Raw genomic sequence first — 26490 nt, forward strand, 5'->3', positions numbered from 1 at the left:
ATCCCATCACGAGGGGTAACTTTTGCCAGAGATGTTGTCTTCGATGAGACAACATTGGGGCTTGATTGGTACAAGCCTGCACGCTTGGATAGCGGGTTGGAAAGATCTTCAGAAGTTACAGTTGAACAACTTGGAGCCAGTATTGGTTTTTGGCCTCGAGTTCATCATCCATCCAGTGCTCTATCATCAGAAGATAATAGATCAAGTGGGAGAAGAGAAAATGATGAACCAGCTGAGGATGTTCAGGATGAGTCGGTCGAGGCTCAGGAGTCTGAAGACATGGAAATTGATCACGACTTGGAGGAAAATCAAGGAGAGATGCGAGTCGTTACTCGCAATGAGGACCAAGGGCCGAGAAGACGGCAAATCCGTGATGTGGACGCCATTGAGGAACGAATCAGACAGCGAATTGCAAGGGATGAAAGAAACTCCCAGGGCACTCTCAAAATATTCGATTTCAATGACTACGATTATGAGGACAACAATGTGTTGCAAATTGTCTTTGCCAGTGGAAGTTCCAGACATATTGAAGTTGTCAGAGTTATCCATTGATGATGATATTCCTTAAGTGTGCTTTGATAGATAATATGATATGTTGTTGATTGAATGATATGTACAAAACAAGGGAGGGAGCTGGTCAATATATAGACAAAATAAGTTCATACAAAATTTATACAAAGTTCTTCAAGTATCATCTGATCAGTCATCTGACCAGTCATCTGATCAGTCATCTGATCTTTCCAGATCATTCCAGATCCTTCCAGATCCTTCCAGCTCCTTCTAGCTGCTTCCAGTTCTTTCCAGTTCCTTCTGGTTCCTTCCGGTAGATTCCAGTTGCTTCCGGTCCCTTCTAGCTGTTTCCAGTTGCTTCTGGTTCCACCTAGTAATTTCCTTAGGGTTTCTGTTCCCTCCAAGGAAACCCTTGATCCTGCTGCATAATGGAACACTATTTTCAACACAATGAGGAAGACGATGAGATGGATCTCGACAAAGAAGAGTCAGACGGCGATGATGCTCGATTCATCAGAGAAAATTCAAAGAAACGAAGGCTCGACGGCAACAGGATCAACAGCGATCGAATGATTCTCGACAGGAGCGACAGAAGTGAGTCTGAGGATCCACTCAGTCTTCAAGCATGGGCAGTCAGGACAAAAGATACGGCAGAGCCAGTGACAATTCAGCAGGCAAAGGCAAGCCCAGAATGGTTACACTGGAGCAAGGCTTGCGAGGACGAGCTGAATTCTCTACAAGAAAATCAAGTGTGGAGATGGAGTGAACTACCTAGTGGGAGAAAAGCAATTACTTCCAAATGGGTTTTCAAGAAGAAATATGTCAAGGATGGCCAGCTCACAAAATACAAGGCTCGGATTGTTGCCAGAGGATTCACTCAAGAATATGGAATTGATTTTGATGAGACCTTTGCACCAGTGGTCAGATTTGAATCAATCAGGATCCTTTTGGCTCATGCTGCTATCAATGACTACCATATTCATCAGATGGACATAAAGACTGCTTTTCTCTATGGAAAATTGGAAGAGGAAATTTATTTGCAGCCTCCTCCAGGATATTTTCAGAACAGCAAGAAAGTATGGAGATTACAGCGGAGTCTTTATGGTTTGAAGCAGGCACCACGATGCTGGAATGAGCTGCTGCATGATTACTTGCTACAGATCGGTTTCTCTCAGTCAAGCGATGACTATGGCATTTACAGAAGCAAAAAATCAAACCTATTGCTTGCTGTATATGTTGATGATCTGATAATTACTGGCAAGGATTTGGACTCTATCAATAAGTTCAAAGAGAACATGCGCAAAAGGTTCCAGATGACTGATATGGGTGAGACAAGCTATTTCTTGGGGATTGAAATTACCAGAGACAGAGCCAAAGGCACTCTCACAATTTGTCAAAAGAAATATGCTGAGGAAGTCTTGAAAACCTTCAATATGCAAGACAGCAACCCTGTCACAACGCCTGTGGATTTGAGTGTTACACTCTCTCAGAAAATGAGTCCAAAGACCAAGACTGAGGAAAAGGAAATGGAGAAAATTCCCTATCAGAGTGCTGTTGGAAGCCTGAATTATTTGGCTATTGGGATGAGACCAGACATTGCAAATGCAGTGGGAGAAGTCTCCAGATTCAACTCCAATTATGGAAAGCAGCACTGGACAGCAGTCAAGCGAATTTTGCGATATATCAAAGGAACGGCATCCATGGGAATCACCTTCAGCAAACACCATGGCAACTTACTTACCGGCTACTCAGATGCAAATTATGCAATGGATATTGATGAGCGGAAATCAACCTCAGGATATGTCTTTGTCCTTGGAGGTGGAGCAGTGAGTTGGAAATCCAAGCGCCAGAAATCAGTTGCCTTGTCAACCACAGAGGCAGAATATATGGCACTGAAGCTAGCAGCTCAGGAAGCTGTTTGGCTGAAGAGACTTTATGAATTCATGAGCCAGAATTCACACCGGCCGATTCAAATCGCAGAAGACAATCAGGGAGCAATCAAATTGGCAAAGAATCCACAGTTCCATGAGAGAACAAAGCATGTTGATGTCAGCTATCACTTCACCAGACAAGCAATCACTGATGGCATTATCAACATTATTGGATGTGGAACCAAGGATATGGTTGCAGACCTTTTGACCAAAGGAATTGCAAGAGAGCAATTTGGAAAGCTGAGATCAATGATGGGAATGAACTGAATAATGGAAAAAGTGGGAGTGTTGAAAATAGTGTTCCATTATGCAGCAGGATCAAGGGTTTCCTTGGAGGGAACAGAAACCCTAAGGAAATTACTAGGTGGAACCAGAAGCAACTGGAAACAGCTAGAAGGGACCGGAAGCAACTGGAATCTACCGGAAGGAACCAGAAGGAACTGGAAAGAACTGGAAGCAGCTAGAAGGAGCTGGAAGGATCTGGAAGGAGCTGGAATGATCTGGAAAGATCAGATGACTGATCAGATGACTGGTCAGATGACTGATCAGATGATACTTGAAGAACTTTGTATAAATTTTGTATGAACTTATTTTGTCTATATATTGACCAGCTCCCTCCCTTGTTTTGTACATATCATTCAATCAACAACATATCATATTATCTATCAAAGCACACTTAAGGAATATCATCATCAATGGATAACTCTGACAACTTCAATATGTCTGGAACTTCCACTGGCAAAGACAATTTGCAACAAGAAAACACCTAGCCAGCGTACGACGCGCGCCGGCTTGAGTACTGTGCCGGAAGGAGTCTTCAAAGTGTCGGTTGGTCGTTTCCGAAAGCTGCTAAAATGAATAAGCTCGGACTTGCTGTCGTCAAAGGCCACGGCATTTTCTCTGCCCCATTCAACAGCCGTCGCGAGCGCGTTAGTCAATTCTTTAACATTTTTTGCGATCGACTTACTGGAATAAATCAGCGCAACGTCATCAACATAGCTAGGACAAAAGACCAGCTGGTGTTTCGCTTTCAACCTCGAAAATAGAGGGCGCAAATAGAGAAGGAACAAGAGCGGAGACAGCGGTGATCCCTGAGGAATACCGGTTGACACAGCTTGCATCTCTCCCACTTTGCGATCAAAAGCAAAGGCGATACTTCTCCCAGTCAAAAATTGAGCCACCCATGACGTCACTTGAGCTGCAAATCCCATCTCTCTAAGCGTCTGAAGAAGCCGCTCGCGAGACACGTGATCGAAGGCTCCCTTAACATCAATGAAGAGTGCTGTAGTCTGTTCTCCTCTCAACTTTGCAAGCTGACGCTCGTGCAGCAGAAGCATCGCTGCATCCACCGCTGATCGCTGAGCTCGACCTCCCATCTGATACTGATCCAGGAGACAATTCTCTTCTGCAATGAACGCCATCCGATTTGCCATGATTTTCTCTGAGATTATTCCGAGGCAATTCAGCAAAGAAATAGGCCGGTACGCTTTCGCAACAGAGTAGTCTGGTTTGTGCGGTTTTGGAATCAGTACACAGATCGCCTCGCGCCAGGCACGAGGGTGATGGCCAGAGTCCAGCAGCGTTCGAAAGACATGAAAAAACAAGTCAGGGATCGATTGATAGGCCTTCTTCAAGACAGCAAAGGTAAGACCATCAGGACCCGGCGCCTTTTTGGGGTTCGAGTCCATGATTGCATCTCTAAGTTCACTTTCTTGCAGTGGTTCCCATCGATGCTGATCAACGCTGCCGGCAGTCTCTGATGGCTCAAAAACAGGCGGCGCTGGAAACATTGAGGTAAGAAACACCTGGCTTTTCTCCTCAAAACTCGTTGCCATTCCTCCCTCAGGCCTTTGCAGATCAGGAGTTTGGTTGCTGGACTGCGGTTTCAGATATTTCAGTACCCCAAACACCTCAGTCCCAGCCAAATTCTCCAGATAATCTCGCCACATAATTGTTCGAGCTTTCAGAATTGTCTTGTTGCGACGTGAGCGGAGGCATTTCATTTCCTCCCACTTCGCCACATTGTCCCTGTCCTTGTACCATCGATTGCGGGCTCGTCGAAAGTCCTTGACCGCCTGCTGCACTTCGTCGTTCCACCAACGCTTCGACCACGCACAGATTCGCAGTAAAGGTGCTGAAGCATCCACCGCTTGTCTGATGATGTCGCGCAGCTGGCAGGCGAGGAATTCTGAGAGCTCTTCACTGTTGTTAGTAATATTAGTATTATCATTCCTTATATTCTCCATCCATTCAGCGCCAAGAGCCTTGAGCTCAGCGTTAAAGATCTCCCAATCAATCTTCTTCAAATTCCGCCTCAAAACTTCTTCTTTTGTTGGCGGGCTCAAGTCATTTGATATAACAGAAAAATGAATGACTTCATGATCAGATCCCGTACCTTCCCTCTCTAAAACTGCCCAATCTTCAATCTCATCCATCATCCTGCTAGTAGCAAAAGTAAGATCAATGACAGAAGAGCGCTCATCATTCTTAGGGTTTCCGATTCTGGTGATTTTGTCAGGCTCATTGAGAAGCTGAAAGCTGTGCCTGTGCATGTATGCCACCAACTCCTCATGATGCTTTTGTCTAGGCACGCCAGAATCCCACAGCCAGCAGTGAGCGTTGAAGTCTCCGGCCATAATTGTGCGAGCTGGTGGGACAAAGTTGACCAGGGAGCGTTCAACCGTGAATGAGGGATCAGAAGATTGGCGAATTTGCTCATTGTAGATGTTCAAGAGGAGAAACTCGGGGATCTTCTCCGTCGAAATGTAGGTGCCTTGAATGTAGTTGTGGTCCGATATTCCTTCGTATGCAGGCCGTGTGTTGAGATAAGGGTTGTTGGTGTTCTTGTATGTGAGAACCTGTGGCCGACCTGGGATGCTGGTGATTGGCTGGCATAGTTCAAAGCACCCAAGGTCAGGAGGTTTCCTGGCTCTTGTATCAAAGGCTGGCTCCTGAAATATCATAATGTCGGCAGTGTCTTTGTAGTCCTCGAAGGTTTGTATCATGTTCACGGAGCCTTTAGCTGTGTTGTGTTGAATGATTCGAATTTGATATGGCGTTGGGTTGTAACTATTCATGGTGCATTCCGCTGTTGAGTTGTTGGGCGTCGGTGGAAGGGGAGGGTGTCGAATAATCATCGGTCGAGGGAGAGGTTTCTGGAGGAGTCGAAGTCGAGGATTCCGAGTCCATTTCCATCTCGTCGGACTGCTGTCTGGCAAAGCGGCGTGACCAGCTGTCCCTTGCTTTGATGTACTCTGGACATTTGTCGTCGAAGGCGGCGTGTTGGCCTCCACAGTTGGCACATTTGAAGAAGGTGTGCTCGCATTTTCGCTGCCCACAATCACCACAGCGGTGCTGCTGAGTCGTATGCCCGCTGGCACAGACTCCGCATCTGATTGGGTGGGCGCAGCGGGTCTGCTGATGGCCAAGAGACTGACATCTCGAGCATCGATCGATCGGCCTGAAAGGAGTGTACCTAGACGTCCTGAGCCAGCGGCCCATCAGCTGAACCTTTGTCACCAGAACCTTTTCCAACTCACGCTTGGTAGCAAAAGCCACAACTACCGATCCAAATGCCTTATGTTCTCGGGTCTCATCCGCTCCCAAGTAGTAGGGTCTAGTCTTCAAAGTGATTCCCTTGTTAAAGCCCTCAATTTCCTCCTGAAGAAACTTGAGTCCATCGTCATTGTCGGGGTAATCCAACAAGCTAACGCCATGAATAACCGCCTTTGGCCAGCTCTCCTGGATCTCCACGCTCTCGACTTTGAGCCCCTCCGCTTCAGCTTCCTGCTTGAAGATCTCCCTGTAGGCAAGGAACATATCAGTTTCCGTAGTCAAGTTCGGATGGAGAAGAAGATTCTGTCGCTGGCTGAGAGTCACGTTGGCTAGGCGGATCTCATCAGGCGCTTTCGCATCCTTCAATGCACTATTGACTCGTGTGCGGAAGGAGCGAGCGTCGATGCTGCCGGCAGGTGCAGCCAGGGTCAAAATCAAAGGAGAAGGAGTGACTCTCTTTGACGTCTGTGCAGCTGGCGCTGCTGCATTAGACTTGGCCCTGTTTCGACGCGCCTTGGACGAGCTGACAGTGTTCCATTCTTCTCCACCGGAAGGGCGAGCGTTCGCAGCTCCAGCTGCTGCAGTAGACGTATAAGTTGCTCCCGTCTTAGCAACGTTAGCAGCAGCTTTGGAGGCATATGAAATTGGCTTGCGAGCAATGGATTGAGAGGCAACATTGCTGGCTCGCGCGCTTGACTGGGTCCCTGATTTAGCTCCTGCTTTGGGGGCGGAAATCCTTGCATTGGCGTCAGTATTGGGGCTCGCTGAAGAGGCCTGTCTCTCCTCTTCCTGGCTATCCATGGCGTGCTTCTCGTTAGAGTCGTTAAGGGCTTTCAAAAGGTTAATCACTCCGGTGATGTCGAGTCCATATACTTTCACAAGCTGGGCAATGATCGAAATAACATTAGACAATTGGTTAGGTGGCAGCTGCAGTTGCATCCCATCAGGAATTGCTTCAAAGAGCATCTCCAACTTCTCAAATTGAGCATCTTTTTCAGAGATGCTCTTGGGGGGTGAAAATTTTTCAACCGCTCCCTTAAGCCGAGTATTCTCAGCCTGAAGTCTTTCAATGGTACGCTCCATATTGGCAAGGCGGTCCTCAATGGAAGGAGATTCAGTAAACAAAGGCTCTGCATCTTGGCCAGCCTGCTCAGAGGCGTGGTCAGGTGTCGGTTGGGGTGTTGATGTCAGATCATCTGGAGAAGCGGAAAAATTTTCACCTTCTTCAGACATCGCATCTTCGTCAGATTCGATGGCAATTAGGTCGTTCGAGATGGTTTCGTAGTCCTTGGCGTTCGTAGATTCAGTAGATCCCGCTTCCGCGCTTTCATGGATTCGATGGGGCGGCGTAGAAGCCAGTCCATCCGGTGGCAAATCCGATGATTGGTGGTCCGCGTTGTATTCATTTTCAGCGAATAGAGCCTCTTCCGGGTCCCCATTTTCGAGGAGAGGGGGCAATCCAGTCTCCTGCATCGCTTGAGGACCAGGACGAGGCGGCGTAGGCGATTGTTCCGATGGTTTCTGGCGTTTGAGGCCAATAATTGGAGTCGGAGTTGAGGGCAAAAACCTCAACATTTCTCTGGTTGGAGCCACCACCAGGTCAGTACACTCTGACTGGGGCTGATTCGAGTAGGCTTCAGGCGGCCCGTCCCAGGACGAGCTTTCCTCTGCCATATTACTTGTTTGATTGTTCTTGCGAGTTGTGGGGATCGAATTTTTATCAATGTTTTGGTGAAAGGAGGGAAGGGTTAGTTTGTTATGTGGAAGCATGTCGCTACAAAGGGATGCGACGCAATAAGGACTAGGCGATATGGATTATAAATAAAAAGATTGATCATCATCATCAACACATCTAGCCCTGGAAACCCTGAAACCCTGAAACCCTAAATACCCTAGATACCCTACAGTCTCCTCACAACAATATTACACAAGTGGTCTGGCAGAGAAACGATTGTCCTGGGACATGCTTCATAGACCCTACTCAGTGTGGTTCCAGTCTGGCTGTACTGGCTTGATGATGGTGAATTATGATGTTGTTCACATAAGATTCACACATCACTAGGGTTCCAGACAGTTTCAAACATACACGTTTTGAAAGGAAATGATAACACAGCACCATACCCATTATAAAAATAGTAGTAAATCAACAACAACGGGTTATATCATTAACTAAAACTATCAAAAAATTAAAGTGGAGATTCAATATTTTTTACAGACTTGAAACAGAGGTTTATCATCATCATCAATATAGTGAAGATATCTCTGCATCTTCTTTACAAGTGTGTGCATTATGTCCCATCCTCTTAAACTTTTTACAACGTCATTCAGCTGAACACCTAAGTCTCTATTTACTGGCTTTGCTCTGCTATCAATGCCGTAGGCCTCATTCACGCCCTGGCCTCAGTGATGCAAAGCAGCTTCACCACCAGACCATGTCAATCATGACTGTTCCTTGCGCTATCTTTATAAGTTAGTGGATGACCTCTCTTTTAAGGAATCAAAAGCCAGGTTTCAAGCAACACCTCCATCAGACTTTCATAAATAGGAAGGCAAGCCTCGATTTTCTCTTGACATGCCCCTTGTGAATATCCCTCACAGCGTTGCCAGCTGTCTTGTGAGTTTCCGGACAGGACATGGCAGCTTGATCAGCTACTTCCCAAGATTTGACAGAGAGCCTCGTCCTTCTCCAGAGTGTTGGTGTGCAATCCCACTGCAGTCAGTCCAGCATGTACTTCTTTCTTGTCACAAGCACAGAGATCAACATAATATCGCCTTTAAATGTATCCTTATAGCCGAACGCATGCTCAACCGCATTCTATAGAGAGACAAAGGTCTTTCTGCGCTTATCAAATTGTTGAAAATTGTATTCCATCATGCAGTGGGATCAAGGTTTCCTTGAAGAAAACTGAAACCCTAAGGAAACTACTGATGATGGTGATAAATTTCTGTTTTAATCCGTTGCCACAACTAGGTTATGACAGACTATCTCCCCCTTCTCCACTATATGATTCAACAAAATAGCTAAGTTCCTGTCACAGTAACAAATAAATCTTCAAGTCAAAAATAAAACCAAAAAATTTCGCAAAATTCACTAGTTATAACATATTTCAAATAAAAGATAGAAATCCAAACAAATTCAACAAAAACTTTCCGAGCTATCAACTTTCTTGTCTCCTACTCCAACTCCTCAGTATTGGCGACGCCCACTCTCAAATCCACCAGAAAATTAGTATTGATCCATAACTCATCCCTCTGGCTTTGTGTGAGAGAGGTTTGCTGATGATACCAGTGACCAGTGCCGATGTGGGTCTTCTGAAGATATTTGACAAGTGCAGAAAGACCTTTGTCTGTTCATAGAATAAAATGCGGTTGAGCGTGCATTCGGCAATAGGGATACCTTTGAAGGCGATATTTCGCTCGACTCTGTGCTTAGGACAAGAAAGAAGCACATTCTGGACTGACTGCAGTGGGATTCCACACCAACACTCTGGAGAAATACGAGGCTCTCTGCCCAATCTTGCGAAGTAGCTGTTGAAGAAGCCATGTCCAGTCCGAAAGCTCACAATACCATTGGCAACGCTACAAGGGATGTTCACAAGGGGCTTCTCAATAGAGAATCGAGGTTTGCCTTGATATTCACATTAATCTGATGGAGGCTCGTCATTCCATTCCTCAAGAGCGAGGTCATCCATTAGCTTATAAAGAAAGCGCAAGGAACTGCGCTTTCTGGAACTGCGCTTTCTGTAAAATCTCGTCGATGACCACGCTTTTAAGGAATGTAATGCCAGGTTTCAAGCCGCGCCTCAATCAGAATCTTACCTCAATCAGAATCTTATCAATATGAAGGCAAGCCTCGACTTTCTATTGACAAGCCCATTGCACATATCATTCGCAGCATTGCCAGCTGTATTGTGGGCTTCCGGACTGGACATGGCTTTTTCAACAGCTACTTCAAAGCATGGAAAAGAGCCTCGTGCCTCCCCAGAATGTTGGTGTGGAATCCCACTGCAGTCAGTTGAGCATGTGCTTCTTTCATGTTGCAATCACAGCGATGAACGAACTAGCGCTTTTGGAGATATCCCTATCGCCGAACGCACGCTCAATCGCATTCTATGGACAGCCAAAGGTCTTTCTGCACTTGTCAACTATCTTCAGAAGATCCATGTCGGCACTGGTCACTGGTGTCATCAGCAAAAGTCTCTAACTCAGAATCAGAGGGATGACTTATGAATCATTTTTTTGGTGGATTTGAGAGCGGGCCTTGCAAATTTCGAGATGGGTGAGTAGCAGTGAGGTCGCTTAAGGAACTTGATAGCTCGGATGGTTATTATTGGATTTGTTTTGGATTTGTTTTGGATTTTTATCTTTTTTTTTTGAAATATGTTTAGTGAATTTTGCAAAATTTCTTTGTGTTATTTTTGCCTTGGAGATTTAGTTGTTATTGGTTTATTTTTTATTGTGACACTATCTTAGGATCTATTTTGTTTTATCATATATTGGAGAAGGGCGAGATAGTCTGTCATAACCTAGTTGTTGCAACGGACTTCAAACAGAGATCTATCATCATCATCATCAGCGCGCAAGGAACAGTCATGATTGACGCGGTCTGGCGAAGAGGCTGTTTGAGTTGCTGAAGCCAGGGCGTAAATTGCTGCCCTCACCTTTGATAGCAGAGGAAAGCCAATAAATAGAGACTTTAGTGTTGGTTTCAGACAGTCGATCAATTGCTTGATAGATCACAGTAGCTTGGCGTTGATTTGAGACGCGCCGAGGCTTCTCCAGGCGTTTCAAGACCGTAGGGACATCAATACAGAAGTGGATGGCCTCGTTTGACAGTCTTTGTTTTGATGTCCGATGTTCAAGTTGTGGACTTTGCTAGGGCGGTTATCGCCGCAGAGTAAAGATCAGATTGAGAGCTCCAAAAGCCAAACCTATCATGCATGAAGTGCCGTCCATACTCGATAGTGGAAGCCGAGCCGACAGCGTTGTTCACGGCGTTTCAAGATGAACGAGTGTAGACATCACAGCCCTCGTCTATGATTTTCAAGATCCCCTTTCTGGTAATGTCTCAAGCCTGTTAGAGATGTCAAGGACGCGCCAGGGGGGATATTCGCCAACATTGAACGTCTCAGTGGTCGTTTGGGGTTGAACATCTAGCTTGATAGTATAGAACAAGTAGTCTAGTCGACATTCAAGGCGGACTTTGGATCCAGTCTGGAACCATCTCCCATGAGGCGCAGCAGGAGACGTTCGAGACTCGTCCGGGTGGTTGGAAGGGCGTCACATCTTGGAACCAGAGGCCCTTACCAGAAGTACTACTCTTGGGTACCCAAAAGACCACTCAAATTACCAGAGGCTTCCGCACTGGTACAAAGTTACATGGATAATCATTAGGAAAGCCCTCTAGCTCCGCTTTTTATACCTTTCGGCCAATATGTAAGAGGTATGACATCCAAATTCTCTTCATCCATTGAAGTCTAGGTCTCTGTAGCTTCATGAGACAAATTCTGATATTTGCAACCGTCAAATAGCCAAGAAGCCACGCTTAGGGCAAAAAGGATCCATGATAGAACAGAAATAACGTAATATGAGGAATGCGAACAATGCACAGCTATAAATGTGCATAGGGGGCAAAGAGTAAAGAATTGCTGAGCTGAACAAATGGCGCTATGCATTTGCGCAGGGACAGGACATAATGCGTGCACTTATAAGAGATACGCAGGAATGTCCTCTCTACAGTATTCCAGTAGTTTTAATTGACTGAACATGTTGTGGTTGCGTATCTATTCTTTTCAGATAAATATGTGCATGAAAATTCGCCGCCCATTGGGGGAGCGCCACTGGGTTGATATCCATGTTATATCATATCTCAAATAAAAGATTAGAATCTCTGAAATATAACATATTTCAAATAGAAGGTGAAAGGTCGATAATAACCATCCAAGCTCATTTCTGTCAACGTCCTTACTGCCGCTCATCTATCTCGAGATTACCAAGTTCTGCTCTCAAATCCATCAAAAGATTGATCCGCAATACACCCTTCTGACTCTGAGTAAGAAAGATGTGTGGTTGATACTGGTGACCAGTTCCAATATCTGTTTTCTGAGGATATTTTAGTAGCGCATAAAATCATTATCTGTCCATAAAATGCGATCAAGCGAGCGTTCAGAAGTAGGGATACTTTCAGAGGCGATATTTCGTTAATCTCTGTGATTGCGACAAGAAAAAACCATTTGCTTGATTGACTGCTGAGAAAATCCACTGACACTCTGGAGAATGACGTGTCTCTTTGCCGAATTTTGCGAAGTAGCTGTTGAAAAAGCCGTATCCGGTGCGGAAGCTCACAATACAGCCGGCAACGCTGAGCGAGATAATCACGAAGAGCTTGTAAACTGAGAATCGAGGTTCGCCTTCATAGTTCTTGTGAAGTTGGGCTTGAAACCTGGTATTCCATTCATCGAGAGCGCGGTAATAGACTATCTTATAGAGAAAGCGCAAAGAGTAGTCATCACTGGCGTTATCTGGCGATGAGGCTGCTTGAGCTGCTAAAGTCAGAGCGCGATTGCTCTCGTTGGCAGCAAAGCGGAGCCACTGAATGGAAACTGCTGAGTGAGTTTCAGACAGCTAGTTGATGGCTTGATAGCTCTTAGCAGCTTTGCTTGAATAGGGGCGCGCCGAGGCTTGTCCAGGTGCTTTTAGACAGCAGGAACATGTGTAAAGAAATAAATGGTCCCGTTTAGCAGTCCTTGTTTTTATATACCGACATCCCTGCTCCTGGTGACAAGTTCCTAAGGTGTCTTTTCTGTCAGGTCAAAAGATTGTGAGGAATGTTCGGAACGCGCCAGGACGGATTTTATGTGACATAATATGCCTCTGTCGTTGTTTGGCGTTGAGCTAATGGCTCTGTCGTCAATTGCTTTGATATAGGACACCTGCGGATCTCATAATATAAACGGTGCGACAGGAGATGCTCAAAATTCTTAAGGATAAGTTTGAAAGCTGATCACACCCCGGAACTAATGGAGAGTTATCAAGGAGCGTCATTGTTCGATGAGCATAGCTAGGCATACATCGTTGGAGTCTGATAGACAAAATTTCAATGTTTTCCCCGGTGATATATAACAAAAGGAGCAGAGAGGATATTAGATATATCTATAACTCACGAAGCAATGTTTAATCCATTATAAGCTCATCTCCATGTCAAACTTTTGAGAAATCTCCAGAAAACCGATATAGCTTGCTTGGCAAAGAAGAGAAGACCTTCTTGAAAATTTTAGAGGCCGAGCCGGCAAATGTGCTCTTACTTTCTCTATAAGGAACCTACCATGAATAACGCGCCTTCGACGTCATTGTGGAGAAGACGTAAAGAGCGGTTGTTGCGAGTACAGTTTGAGGGCGTGCCTGTGTTCGTTGCTAAGCGCGTACTCTCCCAGCTTCATTGACAGCAATACCAAGGCAGTTTTGGATAGATCGCAACCATCTTGCTTTGATCAAAGGCACGCAAAGGCATACACGGTGGTTAGAAGGCAGCGCCTCCGTCCGCAAATAGAGATGGATGGGCCCCTTTGGTGAGCTGAGTTGTGAATTGTGAATATTAATCAGTTTTCTATTTATATCTAGAATATCAGTCCAGCCAGTCATTATAGTCTAGTTCTGCATGCGTTTTGATGCGCAATCGATCGATGGAAAGCAGGCTCTGGGACATATATAAACAAGGCAGAGAATCTGAGAGAGATGCGATTGAGGAGCCGATATTTTTGCCCCATACTGCTAGTATCAGTGCCTACGCTATTTACTGGGCCTCCGTCAGGTTAGTACAGTGTCCGGAGACAACCGGTTACCTCATCATCAAAAGCGCAATTTTTAATAGAACTATAGTCGGGGCACAGGGATGAAATCTCTTTAGCACGGTTTGAGGACACAAGATGTGTAACCTGTGATCGATATACTCAGTGTGACTGGAGTGATTTATGACCAAGCTTACAGAACCATTTACAAAAGCCGAAGCTAACAGAGGAACCAAAAGTCTATAAATCGTAGGCATCGGGACGGGACCGCTGCCGATGATAAGTCGTAAATTGGTCTGACGATGAAAAAGATGATTCTTTAGTCCGGCTCAGGACATGGCCCAGGACAGCGTGGGGTTTCTCGACAGGAAAGCGGGACAGCGAGAGGTGAGCAATGGCAGCATGAAGCAGATCTTACAGAAGGAGGATTTACAGTTACACTAGTCCAACTCAATTTGGTGGAAGTACGCTCTAAGCGCTCTTGGCTCCTCCAGACCCTTCTTCGCTTACACCTAAAATATAGCAAACTGCCACACAACCTTAAAAAACTCAGGAGCCCAACCGCCAATAGAAGAAGTAACAGAAAAAATTCTCAGTCTGCCTCCTGAGCAGCCATCATCGGAGAGATAGGTGACAAACTTCGGAACAGAACAGTACAGAACAGAACAGAACAGAACAGACCAATCTAACCGAAACGAAATGACAAAGACAAAAACATTAAAAATAAAAGTCGTTCTGTAGCTTCGAGATAGACGCGCGCGGAAGCAAACAAAACAAAAGCTACAGAACTTAGAGACCCCAAAACATAACTGGAGAGCGGCTGGCAGCCATGATCGATGCCCAGGGTCGGGCGAGTAGAGGAAGAGAATGAATGAGCGCGCGCGCATGATGAGCCTCAAACCCTGATGTGGTTTCGAGTTTATGAATTCGTCCCGTTTCAAGTCGATTAATCTTGCCACCGTTGGCATAGATTGCTTTGACCTCTGTGGGTTAGAGGGTTTAGCCGTGCGGGTGCTCGAACTTGAATGGGAGCGGACGAGTCTTGTCTATGCGCGCAGTTAATGGGAACTAAGAGAACAAAGATAGCACTCTCCAGCGGTGAAAAATAGTCGTTTGGAGGTGCCAGACAGCGTATATTCTGCTTCCTCATAGAAGGATTTGTGTGGAAACCCATTAGGCGAAGAAATGTCCTCAACAGCGGTGGGTCGATCCATAGAACTGGCGCAAGTGCCACACATTCGCGACACCGCGCACCAGGATAGAAATTGCTTTATTTCAGGAAAAAGGCAGCCGGCACGGACTGTATGTCAATCCAAAGCTCTACGACATCGTTTTTAGGTTTAAATAGAGCGCCTTTCTATGCTTTTCTGTGAGAGCAAGGATGAAAAGCATTTGGAGATGTGATATGGAAGACAGCAGGACGGGCAATTAACGTACACGAGTTGCGGACAGGCAATTCTAGGAGAGAAACCGTTAGGAGTTGCCAGTGACAAAGATATTAATTGATCTGAGCATACCGAAAGCAGTCGACCGACTGCTTCACATGTCGAATCTATTCGGTTCCCCTCACCAGGCTACTCGTGAGAGAGTCGATGGCGAGAATAGGCGACGTGGTTTCTGTGCAGCAAAACATAGTTTAATTATACGCTTGCTCCATAGGAAGTATGAAGGAATAAACAATCGGGTAATCTTTTCCCTGCTATTTTGCCCTTCTCTCGGCTACTACTGCTACGACTAGCCATTTCTCTCTCTTTTTGCTCTCGGCATCCCGTTTATCGATGACTTCTGCTCATGAGCGTTGCGTCCGCATTCTGTCTTGTGCCAACCGCGCCGTTGCGGGCTGCACCTATACTCGGGGCTGCCGCTCCGAGCGTTTTAACGTGCGGTCCACTCCCCAACCGAGCCCTAACCTCCGTTCATCTGTTTCTCTTCAGCGTATATCAGGGTTGGGGCTTGGCTGATTTGATGTGCTGCAGGCCGACTCTGTGCAGCCACCGGCGACTTTGGATCCTCGTAATAAATAAGCTCTCCGGCCAGTATTGCTATCCCATTCTCTTCTCCTCCTCCTCTCCCTTTTCGTCCCTCGTCTCTCCACTCCTTCCCTCTTTCTTTCTCCTCCTCCTTTGTCTGTCCTTTGTCTGCCGAGTCGTATCACAACCATGTATCGCATCAACTCGAGCACGGGAACGACATACGTCGTGGGAGCTCTCCTTGTTCTCTTCGTCCTCAAATTCCTTTTCTTCTCTCCCGCCGTTCCCGGTGCTGGTGCTATCCATGCCGCCTCCATAGCTGCTCAGAAAAGCGCATCCAAAGCTGTCGATCTGGAAACTTCCCCGGCTCATAATATTCGCGACAATTATGACGCCTTCGCCGAGTACCGTTACCGAGATGTGTGCAAGATCTCGTCGCTCGAGCTTCACAAGCCCTTCGAACCTCTATGCCCCGATAAGCAGTCTCTCATTACTGCCATGTCTAGCGGTGGTCGCATTGGAATTGATGCGCCTTACATGCCCCGTGATTGTGATATGCGTTGGTTCACCACCGAGGAGTCCTGCGCTATTCTCGAGAGGTTCGATCGTGTTTCCATCGTCGGTGATTCCATGATGCGCCAGATGCTCGGCGGTCTTTATGTTCTTTTGCGTAAAGATCTCGGCTACGGAGGAGTCACGCAATGGAACTTCAACGATCAGGAAAAGGCCGAGTGCTTTTGCAATGCCCAGGTTAACGTCAAGTCCTGTTCTCTCCAAACCATCTACGCCACCAGAGACATCCTCAAGTGGGATCCCAACTCTTTCGCCTGTGATCCCAACAAGGTCAATGTTTTTATCAATCTTCAGGTTCGCTATCCCCAACCTGACGATGAGCTTGAGCGTTACGGAAGCGATCTAGTCGGTGTTCCCGAAGGCGAGAAGGTTGCGTTCATATACGGTCATGGTCTGTGGAATGATCTTGACGTTCAGGCGACTCTCAACTACCTCGATCGTGCCGAATCGGTGGTGAAGCAGAAACTGCCTGACTATGAGAAAGATGTCAAGCGATTCCCCCGTCTATTCATCACCCCCAATGCTGCTGGTCCGAAGAAGGCCGATGCGTTCATTCTAACCCAAGGAAACAAGCCTCTCATGCTCTTTGAGACTTCGATGTACGACGTTCTTCCTGATAGAGGCTACGACGTTCTCGGTACATGGAACATGTCTATTCAGTCAGTGTCCTTGGATGGTGTGCATTGTGATATCAAAGGAAACCTTATCAAGGCCATGATGCTTCTAAACTGGCTGGACAAGGTCAGTCTAGAGTAACACAGAAGCCAAAAGTTACAGTTTTGATGACTCCTCTCAATCACTCATATATTCGGTTTTGGATGCATATTGCATTTTTCTATATTACTTTCTTGGTTGTCTATGTTCACACTTTTATATTTTGCCCCGTTATGTCCATTTTTTCTTTGAAAGAAACTTTACTTCGGAAGATTAGCCCACGGTTTCTCTTCCTTTCTGTCTTTTCTTATTCTATGCTCCAGAATTCTAAATTGTCGGCCTAAGTGGCAGGCTTATGAACCATCCAAGTTTGTTTCTCTTAGTATAATTTGTTTTCTTAGTCTGGGCCGGAGTTTTCACTTCATTTGTTTTCGTCGCACCTTTCTATTCTTTTTCTTATATTTCCTATCTTTTCTATTATTAAGTCCTATTAATGCTTGCCTGGTTTTTGTTCTTGCAGTCACTTCTTACTTGCCAAAAAGGCTCCCCGATACTACATATATTTGATCTTTTGGAAAGATCTGTATCCACAATTCACAAACGAGTTAAATCGAAAGTATGCAAAGCTACATAATAAAACTTTATGAATTGCAATTGAATCCAATTGAACATCTTGTTTGCATAGATTTATCATCATCATCTTGTTTGCGATGTAGACTTTGCTTAGCTTGGATGTTGAGCGTTGAGCCTCACGCTTAGTGAGTTGTCCGAGATGGCTGGCTGGCTAGTTCAAGCGTGTATTCTGCAATGGCAGTGAACGGCCACTGTATTTGCACTCTCCAATAGCTCTCATCCTCATCATTTTCTGTTGAGATCATACTACTTAACACAACAGCCTTATCATTGTTTTTTGCGGTGTTCTGCAGCGTTCTTTCGACAATGGTGACTGTTGCGTCCCAGTGCTCCCCCTCGAAACAAAGCAGCGCGGCATTTCGGTCGACCCATTTGTCTACGTTCGATGATTATTTGACATTCATCTTGGTAGACTCTCTCTACTTTTGGATTGATGTTCGTAAAGTGCACTCGGGCCGCCGTCCTCCTAGAGGCTTACCGACAGCCGTGATATCAGGCCTCCTTCGACGACATCTTTCAGACCCCAGTGTATCTTCCCTACTGCGCGAGTTTCTAGCATTACCAACAATCAAATCATACATTGCAGGACATACCGGCACGCCACGTCTGATTCACGAGTTTGAAAGTCATGCGCGCCGATATTTGAGTATGTACCTCCCGTCGGTGCCTTTTGAACTTGGCACCACCGATCGTTATCGTGCAGTGTCGCGCCGATCCGAAGCCTGCGTTATTGCCCGCGCCGTGATAGAGTCTGGGACAATGATCCGTCATCTAGCCGGAAAAATGGTCGCCATTTCTTCGCATGACCGTACCGCACTGAGCCGTGATTTCTCTATCATTTACTCGCACCGTCTAGGGGAATCCTGCCTAATGCTGGGTCCTTGCCGGTTTGTCAATCACGACTGTGACCCGAACTGCCGCTTCATTGCGCAGGGTGGGAATGGGGTTGTAGCAGTTATGTCAACACGCAAAATCAACTTAGGCGAGGAGATCACAGTGTCGTATGCTGAAAACTACTTTGGCAAAAAGAACCGCGAATGTATGTGCGCGACATGCGAGAAGAAGGGAAGAGGGTTTTTCGGTGCCCCAAAGTCAAGCATGAGCTCAGCTTCATCTGATACGAAAGTATTTTCCGATAATGATACTAGTACAGATGAGGATTTTGATTCTCAGTCTGAAAACGAGGGAGAGGGTGTGAAAACACATCGCACGAGAGCACATAAGCGGCGACGCTTGGAGCAACTGGAAATGAAACACCCAGATTCTATCAGCTCAACAAATGAGCGTTCCGAGAACATCAATCAGACGACTGCCACAAATTCATTAGCTTCTCATTCCGAGCATGCACAGCAAGACGATGAAAGTAGACGTCGCTCGAGCAGAATTAGAGAACGTGTCTCTATTTCAGTCAAGCGTGATTACGAAGATGTCACTCGGGCTGTCGGATGCAAGACGCGGGTCAAGACGAAAGCCGACAAGAGATCTGCAAAGTCCAGGGTGAAGATCGAGAACGTTGATGCACAACCTCGACGATCTCGCGTTCAGCATTACAGTCGGAGCACGCTGAGACAGCCCTCCAATAACAGCAGAAATCGGGCCCCAAAGTCGAGAAGCAGCCTGAAAAGTCTTCCGACTCCACCTGCAAGCGTTTCTGGAACCAACAGCGATGGTATGTTGTCTTGAATTTCAAGTGTTGTTATTTTGATTACAGCGACTGACACAGATATTAGCCACAAGCGATAGTTTTTCCGACATCGAGTCTCAGGATTCTCTTCCTTTCTCAAATTTTCGCTCCACTCAACGTGGCAAACTTCTCTTTAACGCGTTTTGGGGAAGTTCAGACTATAGTGTTGATGCCGCTGACTCTGACAAAACTCCAACAAATCAGATTGAGGTGAACTGGGAGGGTGTCACGCCACCATTTGAGACTCGAAGATGTGCAAATGAATCTTGTCGCGCCCGGTTCGTGCTTGCAAGTCGGAGTTCTAAAAAGAACAGAGGAAGTTTGGAGAAACTTGACTCTATATGCTTTAATTACGTTCAAAAATATGAAACCAGTCATCAGTCTCTGGTGTGTCTGAGATGCAACAGACATGCCGGTATTTATGGTACCAAATGGCCTCAGATCATTCAAGGGAAAGCTACACGGGGCGGCAGCTGCATGGGCTCTGATGACGAGGAAGATCAGGACACTAAAGAGCGCGGTAATGACAGGTTGTCTCCAGAGGAGATAAAGGAAGCAGAGTTTTCGGTTATGCTTCAAGACTTTGTTTAGGAATTCAAACGAAGTGGTAATCATGTATTATCAAAAGTTACCAGCAGGAGGTCGTCACTTGTGCGATAACAATTTTTCCTAGTATTTGACTCGCTTTCAGATGTTAATAATATAATAAATCAATGGGTTAGCCTTATCGTCTGATTTCCGTCTGATTTCAATTGTCAAAAAGTTTGATCGAGGCAGATCTATGTATCGAGGACTTGCAAGAGTGAATTTCGTGTTTCTATGCCTCTTCTGCTTCTTCTAAACTCATCAGAGGAGTTCCTCCTCGGCTTTTGTCTTCCAATTTATTTGGAATTTCTCTCCAACTAAATTTTTCGAGCAGCGATTTGTCTAACGATCTCTCGAAGCAGCCTACGGCGTATTTTCCGATTATGGGAAGAAATTTGAGACCACTGCGATGGATTGTTAGTTTTGATTGGCGATGAATGAGAACAATAGACTTCAAAGGGTGTCTTAATTCACTTACTGTCCGCTACCTCCAGAAGCCACAAATAAATTCTTAACTCCGGGCTTATAATCGAAGAGAAAATCTTTGGTTGGTGTATCAGTATACCAGCACACTCTCGCACTATCGTAGGATCTCGAGGCAATATCGGACCCGAGATATTGCTCAAGACCTATACGAATGCATTCATTGGTATCTTTGGGTAAGTTAGTACGAGGAAGAGGCTGCTCGCCTCTTGCATAAGCAACAGGCGGGGGCACAGAAGTTGTCCGCTGACCGCCCTCAACCTCTGTATAGTTCGTATAGCCATATGAATGCCTTGCAGCTTTGACCAGATGTGAATCGGGGTGAGGTGGAAACACATAAAATCCCGACTCAAAGTTGATATAAATCGGAAGATGCTTATATTTCTCGTATTCAGCTTCGGTGAGCTTAACGAAAGCAACAGGCTATATGACGCTTCTCATTAGTCTCAAGAAAAGATGGTCAGATGCAGCGTAATACATACCTGGCCGGTTGCAAGCAGACGTTCACCGGTAGGGACTAACGTATCGGTCCAAGCACCACATGCGACAATCACAACATCCGCTTGGAACATCTCGCCGCCTTCCAGCTTTAGGCCAGTAACGGAATGCCCGTCCTCCGCGTAGATTAAATCGGCGACAGCCTTTTCAACGAAAATGGCACCCTGATCTAGACACATCTCAAATAACTGCTTCACCGCCTTGGCCGCGTACACCCATCCCGCTTCGTGGCTCAAATATCCTGCCAAACCCGACAAGGCATCTTGTGAGAGGCTCAAGTAGTCAGCAGCTGCTTTCCCGGATGAGAATTCTGTGACAGGGAGGCCTAGATCTTTCACTACTGGCAAAGAATCAGCCAAATACTTGGGATTAGTTGTCGGGCACATGCACAGCAGTCCGCTAGGATAGTAATGATCGTTGTATGTCGTCTTCCATAGCTCCAGCGCTTCAACCACCATCCTCGCATACACCGGATCGTCATAGTCAGCTCTCACAATTCGCGAGATGTCAACGCTGCTACCGTCCGGAACCGGAGGGCGTGTCCGATCAAAAAGCGTGACCGATTTGTAGCCGGCCTGGAGTAGGTAATACGCCGTTGACAAACCAAACTCTCCGCTTCCCACAACGGCGATCCGGCTAGATTTAGTAAATGGATGAGCCATTCCTGATTTCACACCGTTATAGATCGGTAATCTTCAACGAGACTGATGCGTCTATCCGGACGCTTTCAGCTGTATCTGGTTCGATGAGACTCATGTATGTTATCGGCGTTTTCACGTGATACGCCTTATCCTGGAAAAAATAGGCGGGAGTCGTTTATCACCCCGCATTAAGACATCCCAACCGTTTAGCACCGGCGGTGAAAATGGCTGGCAGATGCCACAAAAAACACACCGTTAAACGTATAGTATCTATCGATTTCTTGCGTGGTGGCACACTGTCCCAAATATTACGCGACCACTTGAATTAAATTATAATTACGTATAAATGATATCTTACTCAAAGACGTATTATGGCCATATCTGTTACTATTAGGGGCAAAAAGCCGTGAGATATATGTACATTCAACATCAAATCACAAGAATCCCCGACGCTGGTTCGCCTCTCGTAAAGAAGAAATGCAATCGATACTTAAGATTTGCATTATGACCATACCCTTTATGATGTATAACTTGAATTGTGCTTTCGAAACAGCAAGATTTCTCAGCGGCATAATGTCATGCGTGAATACCACCTCTTCTTCATCTTCACTTGTCCGCTTCCTTTTTCGAGATGTAGAAGAGTACGATCCGTGGGGATAAAAGCATTCGATTGATCCATCGTCCAAGTACTGAGCATCTGTCTCCACACCATCTATAACGATATACGCGTCGTGTAGATCCGATGCGAGACGACAAGGACCATTTGTCTCGGGACGGTTCACAGTAGGTGGAAATTTTGCAACGATGGCTTCTAGTTGCTTAGCCGTAGTGCTTCCTTGAATAATTTCAACACCCCATCGACATTTTCTCTTCCCGCTGCTGTCATTGTTGATATTCGCTATATCATATGCCCTCAAAACAATCTCCTTCTGGTCGACCTGGATCACTAAGTCACGCAGTTCATCATCTGTGTAAGGTCTCTTATATCGTACTCTTTGAAGATCGCCATCGATATTACTGTCCACATTGACACTAGCCGGTTTGATATCTCGCAACCGGATCGTGATCTCTTCTCTACCAGTGAGCAAGTTTTTTGAGATATCAATAGGAATGAGCTTTTGTTCCAGACCCCTGAAATGGTAATACTTGCATTCTTTGATCAACAGATCACGATGCTCCGGTGACTTGAATTGTAGAGGCGCACCCTTGAAGGCTTGAAGTAGCTGTTGGAAAAGCTCTTCTGAGTGCGCCAAAACCTGAGGGGGGGCAACAGCGGGAGGTCTGATCAAGCCGCGAGTTCCTGGGAACACTTCCTCGGGAGAAGCAAAGAAAGAAGAGAACCCGAGCGAGAAAAAGTTGGGTGAATCGCCAGGCTTGGAGAGAAGTTCTTTGGGAATCCGAAATGGTGTCGACCCGATTCGAACAAAGATCTCAGAATTGAATAGAAGTTTGACCAACTTGGGCAACTGGTAGTAATGGGCGTCCGCATACAAGTACACAAAATGATATTCATCTTTCGGGACAACATAGTATCCTTGCAAATGCCGGACAATATCCCGAAAAATCTCAGGGCTGCGATCGATATATAGTATCGGGTAATCGTTTCGTCCTTCTTGTCGTCCTTCTTGTCTGTGGAAGGAGAAAAAAGAAGTAAAGTATGATGGTCCATCCGAAGAGAGGGAAGCTCCGCTTAGTCTGAATAAAGTATCCCCCACTTGTATCGAAAAGACCTGCTCGTGCGGAAGTATACGGGGGATATTCATGTTGAGTGCAGGGCCATTGAACCGATTGCTACTATTCACGGAGACCGAAGGAACGGATGTGCCGGCAGCTGTCGTCATCGATGCAGATGTTGAATCCCGTATGGTACTCTCTGTTACAGCTGTCGGGCGATTGAATCCTGGCGTTCTTCCAGCTGACTGCCTCCGAATATTATCTGAATGCAGCAACTCCTCGGATCCCGATTTCTCCCCGCTGTCGGCAGCAGCTGATGGCGACTGTCGCAGGCCACTGAATACAGCCTCGTAATCGCTAGAAGATCCCAGAGGTCCTCTTTCTTCAGGCCTGACATCGCTTCCAGCGGTGGAACTTGGAGTCTCTGATTGCTGAATGCTATCCATAGCGACGCCAACTGATCCGAACCGTCTAGGTGGGGAAGCTCTACTCAACTAGCTGGTAACGGCGCCAAATTGAATTTCAAAAGCCTTTGAAAGTCCGAATAGAAGCTATCTGGCTGTGAAAAGGGAATCCCGACTGACGACACTAGAGATTCATACGTAAAGACCAAGGTTTTCTCATGTATTCTTCTGTGGAGCATTCATTGTTTGGCATCGAAAGAGAAGTCGTGATGACTAAGATCGATGTCACGTTGACTTTCGTGGCTGCAGTCCTCACAAGCCGCGAAGCAAATGGCATCTTTCGTCCCAGCAAGCATTCCTACAGATTAATTCAAGATGTTTCATTTCCGACAATTAGGGGTCTCTACAGTATTTTATTGTACAGAAATCCCAAATCCCGTATAAAAGAATAGACTATGTAACGAGAGCAAGAAGCTCGATGTATGGATCCAAACAACATAGACGCCAAAAGAAAATAGAAAATACTAATTAAACTCGAATGAAAAAGACCCGAGTGCTCCTAAAATTCCAAATCATGAATGAAATTTGGCGATTTTCGCTCGATGCTTTAGAACCAAGAAAATCGCTGCCAACTTTTCGTGAATAAATGAGAGACGCATGCCTCAGGCTGGTTGTAGTCGCCAGCATTCGAGTGACGCTGTCCGTTGCCGAAATACTGCACGGGCAAAACGATGATTGCGCCATTTTCGGTAGGTACTCTTATGGGCTTCTTGAGATTGTTCATCTGCGCCCAAGAGACATCTTTACGTCTGTAATTCATAGAGTCAATCAACACATCGGTCCACATTCCCGGTCCGCTGACCTCGAACACTTCTTCCGGTGTGTATTTCGAAATCTTGGATGGTGAAGACTTGTTTTTGAGACGCGCAAGGTGATGGGCGTGCGCAACAACACGGACAATGGCAGTCCTGATGGGCTTCGCGAAAGGCTTAGCGACGATGGTGAACTGAGCGAAGCTATATGGCCTATGCCAGTGCCATTGGCGCTGAGTTTCCAACGTGACATATGGCTCATCGAGCTCAATTCCGATTATAACGTCAGCATCTGACTTTGCGAGGTCATGAGGTATCCATTCGCTGATAGGCTTGCGACAATAAAGGTCAACATCGGCATATACCCCTAAATGTCCGGTTAGCTAAAATCACGGAATCAATATTGCTATGATAGAAGACAAGTACCTCCATATAAATAGAGCAGCAAGTATCGGAGAAGATCGGCTTTCAAAGCAGCGTTAGGAAATGACTTGTAGACTTCTACAATTTCGGGCGAAGCAGCAAAAGCGCGTTCGACGAATTCGGTAGCGGCCTTGTCACCCAGAAGCTACCGTATCAAGAAATGAGAAAGGTTAGTGAAGCTCAGACAGTATAAATTGAGCAATCAGACCCACCATATGCTCATATTGAGGATTATAAGCCGACCAAGACGCGACCGCGTCTTTATATTTATCGTTGACAGTTCGCGCGGTTTGGAATATCTTTGTAGGCCACACCTCAGGGTCGTAAGAGCTCACGTACTCCATTTTGAGCTTTGCGAGCACAGAATCCAGATAATTCTCAAAGATAACATCAGAATTCTTGCGATACTCAGTAGCGACTGAAAAAGTGGCGATAGGAGAGAGCTGGCGTTGAGGAACAGAATTGTTGGAGGACGTGATCTGATGGTACCTTACAGCGGCGAGCCAGAAAGCCACCGTCATCAACGCAGCTACTATGCCGACCCTGTAGCCCTCTTTCTTCGGAAGAGCATTCTTGCTCCTATTTGCGAGCGCGTATATGCCCTGGAGATAGTGAGGCACGAGCATTGTAGCTTGCGGTGAAGAGGGAATGAGAGCTGCCAGGCTCGCGTGAAGCAGCACTATTTAGCAGCAGCGGCGGCGGCGGTGGCTGCTAACGTAGCGGTGATATGATCTTATTGTGGGGGCAGAAATTCGTGTTTTGGGTATATTAAAAACTGGTACTCCCGTCCCCTTTATAAATGACGTACATAGACTATAGACTATTCTCTGCGCGGCACGGTCTGGGTTAGTCTCCGAAATCTAAAAACTGAAAAATGGAAATCCGGTTCGTTATCATTTGCCAGTTTGAGAGAAGGAAGTGCGTGTATTCTAGAAGTAACAGCGTAAACCGTCGACGGCTACTGAGCACTTAGAGCAGGCGGGCCCGGAATCTCTCGATGATTGTTTTGCTTGTTTTTGACGTGTCTGCTACCTACTGCGCTGGCTGATCTCTGACTTCACCATCTCGATTCTCAGCTTCTGCTGCTCGAGAATCTCTTCGTTCTCCTTAATCACACCTTCGAACTCTTTCTGCTCCTCTGCGGATTCTACTTCGTCGCTGTCTATAAAGGCTTGGATTTCCGAATTTGATCTCAGAAGATGCTCGACCGAGTTCTCCAGCCGGGCACGCTCGGCGTGGAGCGAGTCTAAAGGCAGTTGTGCTATCGCTACGGCGAACACTTCTACTGAATCCTGAGTGCTGGACATATTTTCCTTCCAATTTGACGCTATACTTGTGGAATGTCAGTCAAACAGTGCTAACCAGGACGGCTGGGTCTGCCACGCGTACCTAGCTGGTGGGTTGCCGCTCAAACTCTGTGCTTCAGTAATGCTCTTGGCTCTTCAGTTCTCCACGAGACCAGTAATTCAACAAGAGATCTCTTGTCGCTCCGGAGTTTATCCGATGATGGAAGCGGACCAAGGCAGCGACAAGGCAGAGCAGAGAGAAAGAAGAGACGGGGCTTGATAGATGACTTGTAATTGTACGCAAGTCGTAGAGTACAAATCCCTTGCGTTCATCAGCAGCCCCTGAATGAAAATTTTATTTTCTTCCGCCAAACTCCCAACGAAAGA

The 26490-nt window shown here is 46.2% G+C and overlaps 7 protein-coding genes across 7 annotated transcripts; 2 read left to right on the forward strand and 5 right to left on the reverse strand.

Annotated features, from left to right (window-relative positions):
• Positions 1-14133: 14133 nt before the first annotated feature.
• Positions 14134-15039, reverse strand: BZA70DRAFT_22403 (uncharacterized protein). The gene has a single exon (XM_064910200.1). The coding sequence runs from the start codon at positions 14749-14751 to the stop codon at positions 14296-14298; it is 456 nt and encodes a 151-aa protein (XP_064770725.1). The 5' UTR covers positions 14752-15039; the 3' UTR covers positions 14134-14295.
• Positions 15040-15942: 903 nt separating this feature from the next.
• BZA70DRAFT_287042 (uncharacterized protein) lies at positions 15943-17082 on the forward strand (the record flags this gene model as incomplete). The annotated part of the gene is made up of 1 exon (XM_064913920.1): positions 15943-17082. The coding sequence occupies one exon, from the start codon at positions 15943-15945 to the stop codon at positions 17080-17082; it is 1140 nt and encodes a 379-aa protein (XP_064770726.1).
• Positions 17083-17658: 576 nt separating this feature from the next.
• Positions 17659-20352, forward strand: BZA70DRAFT_22406 (uncharacterized protein). The gene is made up of 2 exons (XM_064910201.1): positions 17659-19282; positions 19344-20352. The coding sequence occupies exons 1-2, from the start codon at positions 17920-17922 to the stop codon at positions 19886-19888; spliced, it is 1908 nt and encodes a 635-aa protein (XP_064770727.1). The 5' UTR covers positions 17659-17919; the 3' UTR covers positions 19889-20352.
• On the reverse strand, positions 20115-21525 carry BZA70DRAFT_233735 (FAD dependent oxidoreductase; the record flags this gene model as incomplete). The annotated part of the gene is made up of 3 exons (XM_064910272.1): positions 20115-20286; positions 20361-20788; positions 20848-21525. 3 exons carry the CDS (start codon positions 21523-21525, stop codon positions 20115-20117), a joined length of 1278 nt encoding a protein of 425 aa, XP_064770728.1.
• A 265-nt stretch (positions 21526-21790) lies between these two features.
• On the reverse strand, positions 21791-23861 carry BZA70DRAFT_272005 (uncharacterized protein). Its single transcript, XM_064911567.1, has one exon. The coding sequence runs from the start codon at positions 23622-23624 to the stop codon at positions 21939-21941; it is 1686 nt and encodes a 561-aa protein (XP_064770729.1). The 5' UTR covers positions 23625-23861; the 3' UTR covers positions 21791-21938.
• BZA70DRAFT_272007 (nucleotide-diphospho-sugar transferase) lies at positions 23862-25502 on the reverse strand. The gene is made up of 3 exons (XM_064911568.1): positions 25030-25502; positions 24821-24962; positions 23862-24761 (listed from the first exon to the last, which is right to left on the reverse strand). The coding sequence occupies exons 1-3, from the start codon at positions 25441-25443 to the stop codon at positions 24190-24192; spliced, it is 1128 nt and encodes a 375-aa protein (XP_064770730.1). The 5' UTR covers positions 25444-25502; the 3' UTR covers positions 23862-24189.
• BZA70DRAFT_272008 (uncharacterized protein) lies at positions 25484-26441 on the reverse strand (the record flags this gene model as incomplete). Its single annotated transcript, XM_064911569.1, has 2 exons — positions 26207-26441; positions 25484-26144 (listed from the first exon to the last, which is right to left on the reverse strand). A coding segment is annotated over exon 2 (275 nt), but the record flags the coding sequence as incomplete, so codon positions are not given.
• Positions 26442-26490: the final 49 nt, after the last annotated feature.

Source organism: Myxozyma melibiosi (genome assembly GCF_037950935.1).
Source record: "Myxozyma melibiosi strain Phaff 52-87 chromosome Unknown BZA70scaffold_1, whole genome shotgun sequence".
NCBI lineage: Eukaryota > Fungi > Ascomycota > Lipomycetes > Lipomycetales > Lipomycetaceae > Myxozyma > Myxozyma melibiosi.